General features: G+C 48.1%; 1 protein-coding gene across 1 annotated transcript in view; it reads right to left on the reverse strand.

The window, feature by feature from the left end:
• The window catches only part of RHEB (Ras homolog, mTORC1 binding), a 42,071-nt gene that overhangs the window by 634 nt on the left and 26,551 nt on the right, over positions 1-14,886 (reverse strand). Inside the window, exons 4-8 of the mRNA XM_077761589.1 lie at positions 13,758-13,825; positions 7,267-7,349; positions 6,324-6,380; positions 6,156-6,203; positions 5,360-5,441 (exon numbers count right to left, since the gene is read on the reverse strand). Coding sequence (XP_077617715.1) covers positions 5,360-5,441; positions 6,156-6,203; positions 6,324-6,380; positions 7,267-7,349; positions 13,758-13,825 — 338 coding nt within the window. The remainder of the gene's footprint in view (positions 1-5,359; positions 5,442-6,155; positions 6,204-6,323; positions 6,381-7,266; positions 7,350-13,757; positions 13,826-14,886) is intronic.

Genomic DNA, 14,886 nt, shown 5'->3' on the forward strand with positions numbered 1-14,886 from the left:
TTCCTGTGACCCGTGACTGGTCTTTCTAAGCCACAGCCTCTCAGCCCTGTGAGCGGCGCCAGGGCCCTTTACGAGGAGTCAGGTACCTGGGGCAGGGGATCCCCTCCTAGGCTGGACACCAGTCCCCCATGATAAGATGCCTTGAAGGGCAGCACCTAGACCTTGTCAACACCAAGCCCCCCCCCAACACCCAATGTCATGTACCCACTGTACCCATCTTCCTTCTCTCTTTCTCCCTCTCACCTTCCTCAATATCGCAAGCTCCACAATTCTCAGCCCCACAGGGACCAGCTTCCTGGATCCGAGGACATCCCTCTGTCCCTCGACCACGCCTGCCCCTCACTCTGTTCCCTGGCCAGCACCGACTCCGCAGCCCCCACCCCTTCTCTGCCCCCCTGGGAGCCCGACTCCATAGGGGGCCCTCGGCGCCACCCACCAGCCCTACATTGCCCAGTGTAGTCACTACCCAGGTCATGCCTTGCCTTTGTCCTGGAATTTCTAGAGCCTTCTCCTCTGTTCTCCACTCCGCTGCTGTGTTTTACAGCTCCCTGGGAAAACGCGCGGCACTCAGGAGAGAACTCTACCTCCTTCGTCCGCCAGGCCGACCACCCCGAGTGTGGACGCATCTACTCTCGCCCCTTCTCTGCTGCCGCGGACGAGGTACCCCAACTTCATGAAAGCTGCCACACCCCCACCCTCTTCTCTAAACAAGGTCACCGGCAGCAGCCTTCCCCCTTTCCCACGACTGTACAAACATGATGTTTATTTCACCCTACAAAAATGCAGAGAAACGTCTGGAAAAACACGTGCCAGACTCTCACCAAATACAGTGCGCCTGGAATTTGGCTTTCTAGATAAATCTCAGGATTCTCCTTGATTATCTGTGTGATCTGACTCTGCGCAAGTAAATTCTCTTTCATCACGTCGCGCAAGTACAGCCGCCGGCCTCCAAGATAAATAAGCCAGGACCGCAAACCCTTCCCGCAGTTCAGGAACAGGCGTAGCGTTCTCATGGACTCGATCGCTTTTACCATCGAGCCCTTTGTTAACAAAATCCACTGAACTCTGCTTCTTAGGAACGTAAGACAAGTTACAAACGAGCTACGCTTGAAAATTCACCAATAAAGTACTTGAGCAGTTCACACGGGCTGATTTCTGGTCACGACTACTGGTATGCACGCGCGTTTTTCTTCTTTTAATTTTTAAAAAATGTTTATTTTTGAGAGACAGATGGAGCAAGAGTGGGGGAGGGGCAGAGAGAGAGGAAGACACAGAATCTGAAGCAGCTCCAGGCTCTGAGCTGTCAGCACTGAGCCCGAGGTGGGGCTCAAACTCACGAACTGCGAGATCATGACCCGAGCTGAAGTTGGACGCTTAACCGGCGGAGGCCCCCAGGTGCCCCTGTGTGTCTTTACTACACAGATTCCCTCCTGTTCTACAAGAAGAGCAGTAAGCACTCTGGTACGTACGTGGGTTAGAATCACCCACACCTCCGACGGAAGGGATCAGAATCCGTCTGGGAGGGGAGAGGCTTGCCTGGCTTGGATCTCCTGATCTCAGCGCATTCCCAGACACTGTGGGCAAGGGCGTGAGAGACGTGACAGACAGGGGACCTATCTAGACAGGCCTTTCAGATAACTGAGGAAGACACAGGTTTCCCAAGGACTGCATATCATTGACGTATTTACCCGCTTTGGATACAAGGATCTTCTGGCCTTAAGGGACTCACTCTGTGTCTAAGGCACCTGCAGGCTGGACAGCGGCGCCGGCACAGAACAGACCGCGGTGAGCGGTTCGCTCCATCTCGGCTCTTCTCCGGCTCAAGACATCCGAGGCGGCCACATAGGACCCTGGCCTTGGTTTCCGTTTTCGGCTAATGTCACACACGATTGATGCGTGTATCAAAGCCGGCGAGAAGAGCAGTAGTTGGCATCTTTTCTTTTTAACTTTAAGCCTTCAGCACAGTTCGTTTCTCTGGGTTCAAAACCCCCCCGGCCCCCTTCCACAGGAAACCGAGCTTGAGGGGCACCCCCCCTCTGGAATCACATTACGGAGCCTGAGCTACAGGGAAGTACGGCGTCAACCAGAGAGGAGGCCTGCACCCCGAAACCAAAGGGGAGCCTAAGAACACACGTCCAGCAAACCATTCTAGGTCGTTCTCAAGAAGAGCAGTGACCCCAGGGCAGCGGACGTTCCTGGGCGGTGCCTCTTAATTGCACTGGTGCACAGGATGCTGTGGGGACCGACGTGCTCGAGGTCGCTGGCAGGAACGACATACGCTGAACGTGGCGCACGCTCTGTGTGGGGGTTATGCGAACAGGGACACGGTGCTGCTGCTCATGCGGGTTTAGGTATCATGTCTGAGGCAACAAGTACTCTCGGAGCCTCCGATTCTCCCCAGCGAGGGAGGGATGTGAGCGAACAGCAGTGAGGTAGTTGGGGCCATTCCACCGCGCTCCCCGACTTCAAAATGCAGTTTTTAAAGGAGGTATAACTAACTTATGATGTTATATTAGCTTATTTTTATTTATTACAAAATTTTTTTTACGTCTTTATTTTATTTTGAGAGACAGAGAGCAAGCGGGGGAGGGGCAGAGAGAGAGGGAGACATAGAATCGGAAGCAGACTCCAGGCTCTGAGCAGTCAGCACAGAGCCCGACGTGGGGCTTGAACCCACGGACTGTGAGATCATGAGCTGAGCCAAAGTCGGACACCGAAGCGCCCCTGACGTTTTATATTAGTTTAAGGGGCCAACATAATGATGTGACTGTTGTGGATAATGAGAAACGATCACCCCAGTCAGTTATGTCCACTGCCTCAAGGTTACAACGGTTGTTCTTGTGAGAACCTTTACCAACTGCTCTCTCGGCTCTTGTAAAAAAAAAAAAATTTCTTTTTAACATTTATTTTTGAGAGATAGAGACAGAGTGTGAGCGGGGAGGGGCAGAGAGAGAGGGAGACACAGAATCGGAAGCAGGCTCCAGGCTCTGAGCTGTCAGCACAGAGCCCGATGTGGGGCTCAAACCCACGAGCTTGTGAGATCATAACCTGAGCTAAAGTCGGATGCTTAACCAACTGAGTCACCCAGGCGCCCCTCAGCAACCTTCAAATACAAACAAAAACACCACAGTATTGTTAACTGCGGTCATGCCCTCCATTACGCCCTAGGACTTACTGATCTTGTGAGTGGAAGTTTGGATCTTCTGACCACCTTCAAATTGTTGTCATGCGGATTTGCAAGCACAGAGAAAAATGAAACTGTAGAAAAATCACCTAGCCCCACCACTTAGGGTCAACAGATGCTAACAGCTGTATCTGCTCGCTCGCTCTCTCTGTCCATCCACCCAACCACCCCATGTGAAAGTAAGCTGCAGACATTAGGAGACTGGGGCCCTAAATACTTTGGTTTACATTTCTCAAGAATGTGGATATTCTCTTCATCATTCCAGTACCGCCGCTGCGTCTAAGGAAATGAATAGTATTTCCCTAAAGTATCCGCAACGTAATAAAATCTCTCCAATGGACCAAAAAGGTCTTTTACCTTCCAATCGAGACACAGCGTCTATTCCTCCCCCAAATGCTTTAACTTTTCTTTTAATGTTTGTTTACTTGAGAGAGAGAGAGAGAGAGAGAGAGAGAGAGAGATAGAGAGAGAAATCGTGAACATGAGCAGGGAGGGGCGGAGAGAGAGAGGGGGACAGAGGATCCAAAGCGGGCTCTGAGCTGTCAGCACAGTCTGACGCAGGGCTTGAAATCACAGACGGTGAGATCATGACCTGACCTGAAATCAGATGCTTAACTTACTAAGCTACCCAGGTGCCACCCCCACCCTTTTTTAGAGAGAGTGAGCTGGGGCAGGGGAGAGGGACAGAGAGTGAGAGACAGGGGGTTAGAAGGAGAGATGCTCAGCGTGAAGCCTGACTTGGGGATTGATCCCACAACCCTGGGATCATGACCTGAGCAGAAATCAAGACTTGGACGCTCAACTGACTGAGCCACCTAGGTGTCCCCTGCCCCTCACCAGAAAGCAGGGTATAGACAGAGAGGACCAAACGTGGGTTAGGTTTAAACTCTCCGAGCTCTTACACCGTATAAAGACAGTGACCTAAGAAAATGCATTTACGTCTTTGGACCTTAAACTCACTTCCAGAATGAGACATGCAACTAAATGATCTTAAGGACACGTAAGCCACCTAAGCAATGTTGGATTTCATTCCATTAGAAAAGGAAGGCATCTTTGGGGCACCTGGGGGACTCAGTCGGTGAAACATCCAACTTCAGCTCAGGTCATGATCTCCCAGTTCGTGGGTTCGAGTCCCGTGTCAGGCTCTGTGCTGACAGCTCAGAGCCTGGAATCTGCTTCAGATTCTGTGTCTCCCTCTGTCTCTGACCCTCCCCTGCTCATGCGGTCTCTCCTTCTCAGAAATAAATAAAACATGAAAAAAAGAAAAAGTGGTGGAGGTGAGAGAAGGGGCGCCAGGTCCCCAGTTTCTGTGAGGAAACGACAGAAATGGACACCAACTGCTCTCATTTGCGGATCAAATGAAAGAACGTGTTGAAAATACTTTCAAAACTGGAAAACAGCAAGAGCTGCGGAACGCTGTATGAATGTCAACGGTTAATGAGAGGAAGGACAGTAGAGGTCCGAGGAGACACGAGTAGGGGCGCCATTGTGAGAGTGCCCGCTGTGTTCAAAGAGTGAGTGCAATAAATAAACGTTAAAAAAAATTAAAACAAAACAGGGCGCCTGGGTGGCTCAGTCAGTTAAGTGTCCAACTTCGGCTCAGGTCATGATCTCAGAGTTCGTGGGTTTGAGCCCCGCGTCGGGCTCTGTGCTGACAGTGTGGAGCCGCTTGGGATTCTCTCTCTCCCCCTCTCTGTCCCTTACCTGCTACCACGCTACCACGCTCTCTAAAATAAACTAAAAAAGAAAAAGAAAAAAAAAAAAAGGAACATCTACAGGGCAGAAATTGGAAGAGAAGCTTATAAAATGGTTTCCCCAATTTCTACATTAGCGACAACACCTCCAACCACTTCTGTCTCATCCGACAGAAACAGGACGCAGCTGCTGGCACATTATCGCCAAAGTGACGTAAGATCCTTACTTTCTTTTCTGTCTGGACTTATTTCTGGACCAGCCTTGAACACAGGGCAAAAATAATAATATTCATCCACGAACTAGTACTACTAACTCCTGTTTATCCTACAAATATTCTAGGTCCCGTCATAAGCGGAACACCGCCAGCCACGCTGGAGAGGGGAAGGCAAGGACACAGGTAAGGCAGGAGCGGCACGGCTGGCGGGGCCACACGCCCGGGGCCGACGGACGCAGCACCGGGACCTTCTCCAGAACACGTACCTGATTTTCTTTAGCAGAAGATTCCAAAAAAGCTGCGTTCCAAGACTCTGCTAATGCTTTCCCTTCTTCATAACTGATCACCCTAAAGGAGAAAGAAGAGTCTAACTGAAGCACTTGGCTTTTTATAAAACATTTATAATCATTTATGAACCAGGCTCTACTCATAGCGACTGTTTTCCGTGTAAAGCAGAAGAACGCCCTCTGCTCAATACTCCCACCCAGCGTGTAACACACGGGGGCATTCTAAGCATGCCTGCATCGGGGAAGGGGACAGACTCGGCCCTCTGGGGTCACCCTTGCTTCCGCGAGCCCTCACGGTGGAGGACGTGACTGTGCGTTCTGGTAACACTACTGCTCTTATGGGAGGCTAGGCTGTAAGCCCCCAGGGACAGGGCGACTCTGAAAGGGACAGGGTGTGGGCCTTGGGCCAGCGAGGCCCCTCCTCTCCAGATGAGGCTCCGCAGGACTGGCGTCCCTGTCCCTGCGCGCCGATCTAATGCCATCCGCGGCACGCAAAAAGTGCTCAATAAACGAATGCCGCGGTCATTTTCTGAGTCCGTTTCATATGAGATGGTTGGAGAACTCAGAGGCAATTTTCTATCCTGTTTGCTTCCCCTTTTCCAGAGGAGATGCTTGTCCAGGNGTTTACACACAATCATGGCCACGTGTCTGAAAACATAGATGCTACCGCTAAGACTATTCTCGCCATGGGCACAAGAATTACAAAGCGACTTCGGTAACGGCACCGGCTTAGGCTTCATTTCATAAAGCAGTTCACCGTTCGGAAGGTACACACCTTTCCATGTGTAGATCTTTCTTATTCCCAACCAGCATAATAGGTATTCTAGTGACGGAAAGAAAAAAAAAAAAGCCACAGTTAACTAGTCAGTGCCAGAACTGCCCGTTCACAAGCCACTAGTGTCATGAGTGTATCTAACAAAACAGAGAAACTGTTACTACTTACTGCACTTTCCCCACCATATCCAACAACTTGCCGTGAATAACTTTAATCACTTCAAAACTAGAAGACAAAAGCATGAAATCAGACCTCCATCTTAGCTGGTGCTTTTACATGTGGTTTTTAAATTTTTTAAAGGTTCATTTATTTCTGAGAGACAGAAAGAGACAGAGCATGAGCGAGGGAGGGTCAGAGAGAGAGGGAGACACAGAATCTGAAGCAGGCTCCAGGCCCTGAGCCTTCAGCACAGAGCCCGATGTGGGGCTCGAACCCACGGATCGTGAGATCATGACCTCAGCCAAAGTCGGATGCTCAACCGACTGAGGCCCCCAGGCGCCCCTAAATGTTTCTGATATAATGTTTCTGGTGGGAAAAGAATGGAACGTCACTGACTCGCCACTGTGATAAGTGAACACAAGGAATTCCGAGGTTTCTTCCTACAAACCTTTCACGCAAGCACGTGTCTGACACTGAGTAACCCTTGCTGAGAATATTCAAGATGATGTACGTGAGGTATTAGATGGGAAGGTCTAACACTTGGCTGACAAATCACACACATGCAAGTTTTAAGCTCTGAATCATCCTCTGTAGGACGTTCTGTTGCCAGAGGGCCCTCGCAGTCGGCCCTGTTCCCCGTTAACGTGGCGGAAACGCACAGACAGTAAATCGATTTGTCTAGTGCCCGCTTCCATTAGCAGAAGGGCTCAGATCACCCGGGCAGCCGGAGGTGAGGAATACAGTTCTTCTTCCAGCAGGTGTAAGAGCACGTCCAGCGGGGCATTTTTTCCCTCGTTCCACATGTCAGTCACTGAAACTCACTCGGCCTGGTAGGGCTGGTTGTTACTACAACCAAGTCCATCAATCCTTTAAACAGCAGAACGCGGTCTATGCAGAGCAAACAGACTCGAGGCAAGCAGTGGGGGGTGGGGGTGTGGGAGAGAAATCCTACCTTTTGATTGATGTGACAGAATACACAAGAATATAACCATTAATATCTATGGAGTATGTCTGAGGAAAGATGGAGTATTCATCCTGTGGGAGAGAAAATAATTCCGTCTCAGTAAAGTCTTCATATAGCATAACCAGCAATCTCTACCCGAAGTTTTTCGCATGTTGCCTGGTCAAAGAAATCAAAGTAAACAAAAAGGAGATTAAGATATTATTCTGAGACAGAGCCGCACACACTTAAGACTTATTTAAGACTCGTTTGGGGGCTAATTGTTTTAAGCCGATATTCAAAAAACGCTTCTGGCTATTTGAAGGCTTTTGGGAAGAAGGCTAATAAATTCTGTGATTCCTGGGAGGGTGAGGAGTGTCAGGACCACAGGCCCCCCCCCCATCTTACACGAGGCGAAAGGCACTAACGTTTCTTCTGCGGACAAGAAGTCTAGAATCTTAGATCTTGTGGGAAATTCCCGAGTGCCTCTGGCTGATTCCACAAATCTGTGTTTTCCGATCTAAAATTGTTAGTCATCACGACACCTGTTCCCGGCACGTGAGTCACAATGGCCCAAGTGCCCGTCTATTGGTCATTAGTGGGCCGCTCCCTGCACTTGGGAGGCTAAGAAGGGAGAAGAGGACCCAGACTCTAGACTCCGGGTACCCAGACCTCGGAGATCAGAGTTCTATACTGAGCAAGTTCAGGAAGTAATAACAAAGGGGCACATTATGTGACAATGCAGCAGTGCCTGCTTTCAGAAAGCGGCTTTAGAAGACAAATATAAAAGCATTCTGAAGGTCTAATGTCAGTGCAGCCTTCCTCAGCGCACGCCGTCTGCTGCAAAATATTTTGTTCTCCATCGAAATATAATTGTAAACAAGCCGCGTACCCGAGCAAGCACTAGTATAGAAAGTCATGTCTGACCATCATTATATCAAGGTTATATCATTATATAGCTTTGCAGTTTCACAGGAGGGTTACAACTAATGTTCATGATGAGCCTGAATTATTATTTACCATAGTAAAGTGTCTTACTAATAATAAGCATCTTACTGAAATCTTAAAAAAATAAGTTTTACTATCAGTTCTTGGATATCATCAATAGTAATCATTGATTAGAGAATAGTATTTCTATATTAGAGCCCTTACCACGTACACAAAGTAAAACCTTTGTTTCACGATTACTTTCGTATTAGTTTCACAAAGTCCAGGTCATTTTAGAAAAAAAAAATTTTTTTTAATGTTTATTTTCAAGAGACAGAGTATGAGTGGGGGAGGGGCAGAGAGAAAAGTAGACACAGAATCTGAAGCAGGCTCCAGGCTCTGAGCTGTTGGCCCAGAGCCCAACACAGGGCTGGAACCCACAGACCGTGAGATCATGACCTGAGCTAAAATCAAGAGTCAGATACTTGACTGACTGAGCCACCCAGATGCCCTAGTCAGGTTCATTTTAGTGTTGAATTTTGAGAACACATTTTTGTCAATGGAATGATAGATCTTTTCACCCATATTAAAAACAACATTCCAAGGGATTCTAGTTACCAGTTGAGCTACAATAAGTCCAAAGTTCGAATCACCTTTTCCCTGAAGAAAAGATGTTGAAATAAAAGAGTAATCACATGGGGTGTCTGCGTGGCTCAGTCGGTTAAGCGTCCGACTTCAGCTCAGGTCATGATCTCATGGTTTGTGGGTTCAAGCCCCACGTCAGGCTCTGTGCTGACAGCTCAGACCCTGGATCCTGCTTCGAATTCTGTGTCTCCCTTTCTCTCTGCCTCTCTCCTGCTTGAGCCTCTTTCTGTGTCTCTCTCTCTTAAAAGTAAATAAACATTAAAAAGAGAGGTTTAAAATAAGAAGAGAGTAATCACACACCAGAATCACAGTGCAAGGAACAACTCACTAAAAAGTGTACTGGAGGGAAAGGACCTCTGGCTCTAACAGAAACCAAAAAATAACAAAAAGGACAAAATTTCTAGGAAAAAACTTAAGAGAACAAAACCGTAGGGTCCATCTGAAGAAGATCTGAAAACACTCCCAAGAGATAAAGGACTTCAATAACTGCAACAGTGTACGGAGGTCCTCAGCAAGAGCATGCAGGCATCTACCGACTGATCGAATTAACGTTAACACGAGCTTTTCCGAGAAATAGCAATTGTAGAAGCAGGTGGGTGAAAACCACAACAGCTGCTTATTTTAAACCTAGAGGAAGTACTAGTTCAGGAGTGAATCTACAAGGACCCAGATAGACAAGGGGGTTAGTCCCATGCTAATACTGGCACTTCAGCTCAGTAAGGGCAAAGGGAACCTTCAATAAGACTGTCCAGGGAACAACAGCAGAAACATCTGGTGGTAAATGGCACAGTTGGATCTCTAACTCACCTTTGAGCAAAAACGCATTCCAGAGGAATTAAAGATTTAAAGATTAAACACTGCATGTACATGCACAATAGATGGGAGAATTGTTTAAGGCTAGTTATCAGTGGAGAAGAGAATCATAAATTCAACTATGTGAAAATGAGGAAGTTCTTCATGGCTAAAAACATTTCCCAAAAAAAACATAAACTGAAAACAAAACCTTGCAGCTCGGATCACCTAAACTGCGGATTTTCTTCCCATTAAGGGGTCCCTTAGTCCCATCGGCAACGACCATCCACCCAACAGAGGAAGGGCAAAGTACACGGACAGGATAAATTCCCAGACAAGGAAACACACATCCTCCAACCGGAGAACAAGCTCATATCCCTTCAGAGTAAGGAAAATGCTTAACAGTAAAAGGGTCCTGTGCACTATTTTTCACCTAGCGGACTGGCGAGTAACAAGACGTGACAATGCACTGTGCTGATGAGCGTGTGGGCGAACAGGCACTCGCTCCTTGCTGGGGAGAAGGCAAGCGGCCACCCTATGATCCAGGGACCCCACAGCCACATGTCCTCGCGTGCGCGTGCGCACACACACACAGAGGTCACAATGACGCAAGCAAGACACGGCCCGCAGCACTGCTCGCGGCATCAGGACCGGAAATGCCCTACTTGCTGGTCAACAGTTAAAGAGCGCTGCATCCAAATGACATGCTGTGCGGCCATTCGGAGGGAAAAGGGGGCCACAGTCACCCCCATGGAGTCACCTCCAAGATGGAGACACAGAGATAGTCACTCTCTGGGTAAAAGAGAAAAAATAAAACTATGTCTGTATGTTCCTGTACACAGCATCTGTGGAGCAAATACCAGAAACTGGTCACGGGGCGGTTCCCGGAGGGGTGGCGCTTACGCAGCCTCAGCCGGAAGGACCCAAGTGTTACTACTTACCTTTCGGGGTGACTTCCGCTCTGTAACACAGGCATTCATTACTATTTCTGAAAAACCAGACTTACGTACATAATACTTGTTTTTTCTAAAAGGAGGATTTGACATCATAAATATGACCATCACTGGGGCACCTGGGTGGCTCAGTCGGTTAAGCATCTGACTTCAGCTCAGGTCATAATCTTGCGGTCCATGGGTTTGAGCCCCGTGTCAGGCTCTGTGCTGACAGCTCAGAGCCTGGAGCTGCTTCAGATTCGGTTTCTCCCTCTCTCTCTGCCCCTCCCCCGCTCACGCATGGTCTCTCAAAAATGAATAAATGTTAAAAAAAAAAAAGTTTAAAAAACCCCCACAACTGTCACTGATTCACCTGTCACGGAGCCTACTTCAATCAGGCCCGAACAAAGTATTTCATGCCAAATAAAAACCATCACCTTGTATTTAACCATGTTCTTCACCTCCCCTTGCTGGCAACAAAACCAGCTGTGACATGAACTACCAAGTAGACAGGACTTGCTGCGACAGTGTTACTCTTAAAACGTGTCAACCGGCGAACACGCTGTGGATTCCGTTTGAAGACACTGCCCTCTCATCACCTCCCCCTACCATGGGCACTCTTCGCCCCAGCCCCACACCTGCCCGCAGGAATCCAGTTTGAGAACAGCGGTAAACGTGTTGTGTCGTGTCCTCCCGCTGCAACAGAGCACGGTGGCCGTGGTGTTAGAGCCGCAGCAAAGGAAACGCGCGAGCCGTATCCTCAGGAACCATCGATACTAACACACCCTTTAATTTCAGAGTCTCCCAATGGAATGTAGCCTTGAAGAACCACTAGCTGCAATGAGCACGGATTATTTGAGGCAGATAGATCTGGATCTGTTCTGGGCAGAAATTCTCTAAATATTCTGATCTGGCAGTAACAGACCCCAAGGGGCGAGAGAGGCGGAGCTAGCTGGTCACAGATCCTGCTCTCGCTGCCCCCCACCATACACTCACTCCCCGAGACCTCTGATCTTTTTGGGGCCATTCTTTACCACTCTGTCATTAAAATAGTTATAAGCATGTGATGCCCCAGCGTACGGGTGTGCTTCAGAGCCAAGCAGAAGCCCATAGGACACATCTTCTATTCTGAGGAGGAGTCAACAGAAAGAATTTCTCTAGAAGAATGTTCTCAAGGACGGCGCTACTCCAAGTAGAAGCTACGCCTGCACTCCTCCCACTCAGGGTCACGGTAACAGCAACGGACCTTCCATGCCAGGCCCTGCTCTGGTCTTGGCAGCATCTAAGGTCTACAAATAAGGACCAAATCTTCTGGAAGCTAGTAAATCTAACCTTAACCCTAACCCTAAACCACGCAACAATCCCGTGAAGGCAGGCACTACAAGATTATCCGTTTATGGATGAAGAATCTGAGGTCTAGAAAAGTTCATTAACTTTCTCAAGGTCAACAGGTTAGTAAGAGAAAAAAAAAAAAGAATCTTGGTAAAGTCAGAGGCCCACTATGAACAATGTGGCTGTTACTTCCTCATCCAGGACATGATCCGGTAACACCTGCTGTTCTAGCATCATTATTACCACAGCTCTCTTCTAATCGTTTTGGGCAATAAATTATACCAGTCACCTTAACCATGAAAGATACAAACCCTAAGAATTGAAAGCAATGTCCGACCCCAGAGACTCTTCTACGGTAACTTCTCAGATTAGCTGCAATCTCTGGGTCATGACTCCCCTTTGGAGACTTCTGCCCCTCTTTCTCCCTTGGGCTCCCAACTCCCCCTTGGTCACTGGGCAGGTACCCCGCAGAGTCAAGGGCCAGGATGGTGCTGCTCTAAGGCCACCATCGTGAGGTCTGAGGATGAAAGACCAGCATACCCATGACCGAGGGGTGTGTAGGGTAAACAAGAGAGTTGCACGGTGAACCTCTGGGACACACATTTGATTTATTTTCCTTGAAGCTTCCAGAATTGAATCTCCAGGGTTTCTCTGGTGCTCAAGCCATTCAATACAGCTATTCTCTTGCTTCACTAGGGGGCTACACTTTGCTTCTAGGTTCACTTCGAAACATCAAGGTGGGGAGGGGGTTCATTCCAAACCCACAGGACGGGCCACATCATTCTAGGTCTATCTCCATCTCCCCAGGCTCCAGAAAAAAAGCCTCCGTTTAACAGGGCAGACCAGGTTACACACACTACACGCACCCTCCTCCAAGTCTGATCCTGTCGGGTCAAGTGTAAGACATGAAGCCAGACTCAGAGACTGACATCCCAGCCTCTTGAAGCTCCCACTCCAGGCAACTGTAATAGATCCAGCCCAACAGGATGGCTTCTAGTAAAAGCTGGACCGGGTGCCATGGAAATGGGAGAAGTTCAGCCGCCAGGGCTTGGGACTCTCTCGGAGAAACTTCAAGTTCACTAACTTCTTTCACCCACTGCTTCTGGTCAATTGCCCTGGCCATCCTTCCCCAAATCTCTGCTATATTAACCCGTGGATACCTTTTTTGGGGTTGCTTAATCTTTGGCAATTACTTATTGCCTAACATATAAAGTCAACACTCTTTAAGCTGGTAATCATGTAATCCATCTATAAATCAGTCCATTTCTGCCCTACAGCTTTCTCATGCCTTTCTCCTGGAAAAGACTTACTTCTATTTTTTTTTTTTTTTTAGTTTTTTTATATGTTTTTATTTATTTTTGAGAGAGAGGGAGAGTGAGTGGGGGAGGGGCGGAGAGAGGGGGAGACACAGAATTCGAAGCAGGCTCCAGGTTCTGAGCTGTCAGCACAGAGCCTGACGCAGGGCTCGAACTCGTGAACCACGAGATCATGACATGAGCTGCAGTCAGACACTCAACCAACTGAGCCACCCAGGTGCCCCTACTTTTGTCCTTAATGTAGAAAATGTATTAGAAAGGAAGGAAAAGTACAAACAGGATTCCGACACAGGATGCAAGTTTAGAAAACAAAAATACGCTACCCTATGATACATATGAAACTTCCTGTGAGTGCGTTTAACACAATTCTAAAGTAGAAAAACAAGTTAATGATTTGGGATAACTGCCACAAACGTCTTAGCAGACAGCCTGCTAATATTCGGGCACACATAAACCACAGGGGGTTTCTTGGCATCGCTGCTGTGTTTAAGGATCAATGACAGGGCCAAGACTGCTCGACAGAGGACAGCGGAAGACGAGTCTGAGACACCAGACTTACTTGTCCAGCTGTGTCGACAAGCTGAAGATGATATTCTTGTCCGTTGACTGTGATCAATTTTGTGAAAGCTACAGGGGAAAAAGGGAATGAAAAGATTAGTAAAAGGAACAGACTTTAGATCGCTTGAGGCTTGAACACTGACAACCAATTAAGAAGGGTCCCTAATCATTTTGTAAAAAGACCCCATAAAACAAAATGGAACAGATCAGAGTTCATAGCTTCTTCCCTCTTCCATTATTTAACTAACAGATACTGGCTGACTCAAGCGTCGGTACACCTTGAATCTTGTTCCAAAAAACTGAAATTAGGCAACAATTCACATCCTATAGAAGTCATCTGACTGCTCTGTGGCTTACTCCTTCCTCTGTGAAAAGCAGAAATATATTACATAAAGTTTGAGGTCTAGAAGGTACCCAAAGCACAAAACCTTTCATTAATTTATAGAAGTCTGATGTCAGAGCACAGAGAGCTAAAATTAGCTGAAGTGTTAAGAATGTCCAGTACATAAAAAAAAAAATTTAACAATTTTATTGACAAAACAAGGATGGAAGAGGTGTTCTGCGTGGAGCCATCATTCCCACTTAGCTTAAGCATCTGAGCCATGTGTGACAACTTCTCCTCCCTACCAAGGGGGGAGAAACCAGACTCCCAATAACTTCCGGAGAAATCAATTCGGAATTCTAAGGAGCCAGACTTCAAACGAATGTAGACCGAAGAGGAAAGAACTGTTCACAGTCACAGAATCCTGAAGAGTCACCATCTGGAACCCTGACAGCGGAACGGAACGACTTCCTTTCGCAGCCCCGGTCCCCGCCACCTTCACTCAAGACGAGTCCTCGGACCTCCTGGCGGGCCACGCGGCTGGACCAGAGCCGGGCAGCGGAATCTGTCCCTTGCATGGCTGGGAGGGGACCCATGGCTGCCCACTTTATCCCACTGCCTGAAGCCCAAGCAGACACAGGAAAACTATGAGAGAGAACTTGGAAGTGACAAGGGGGACAGAGAAGAGACCTTCTCTGGAAGAGCTGTCCCACAGGTAGAAAAGGACATTTGTGCTGGCATCGTACTCCCCTACAGCAAACATGGGTGCTGGAACCGGGGGAATAAAAACCACAGACCAGGCCACCCA

The sequence above is a fragment of the Crocuta crocuta genome, unplaced genomic scaffold, assembly GCF_008692635.1.
Source record: "Crocuta crocuta isolate KB4526 unplaced genomic scaffold, BGI_CrCroc_1.0 scaffold408, whole genome shotgun sequence".
NCBI lineage: Eukaryota > Metazoa > Chordata > Mammalia > Carnivora > Hyaenidae > Crocuta > Crocuta crocuta.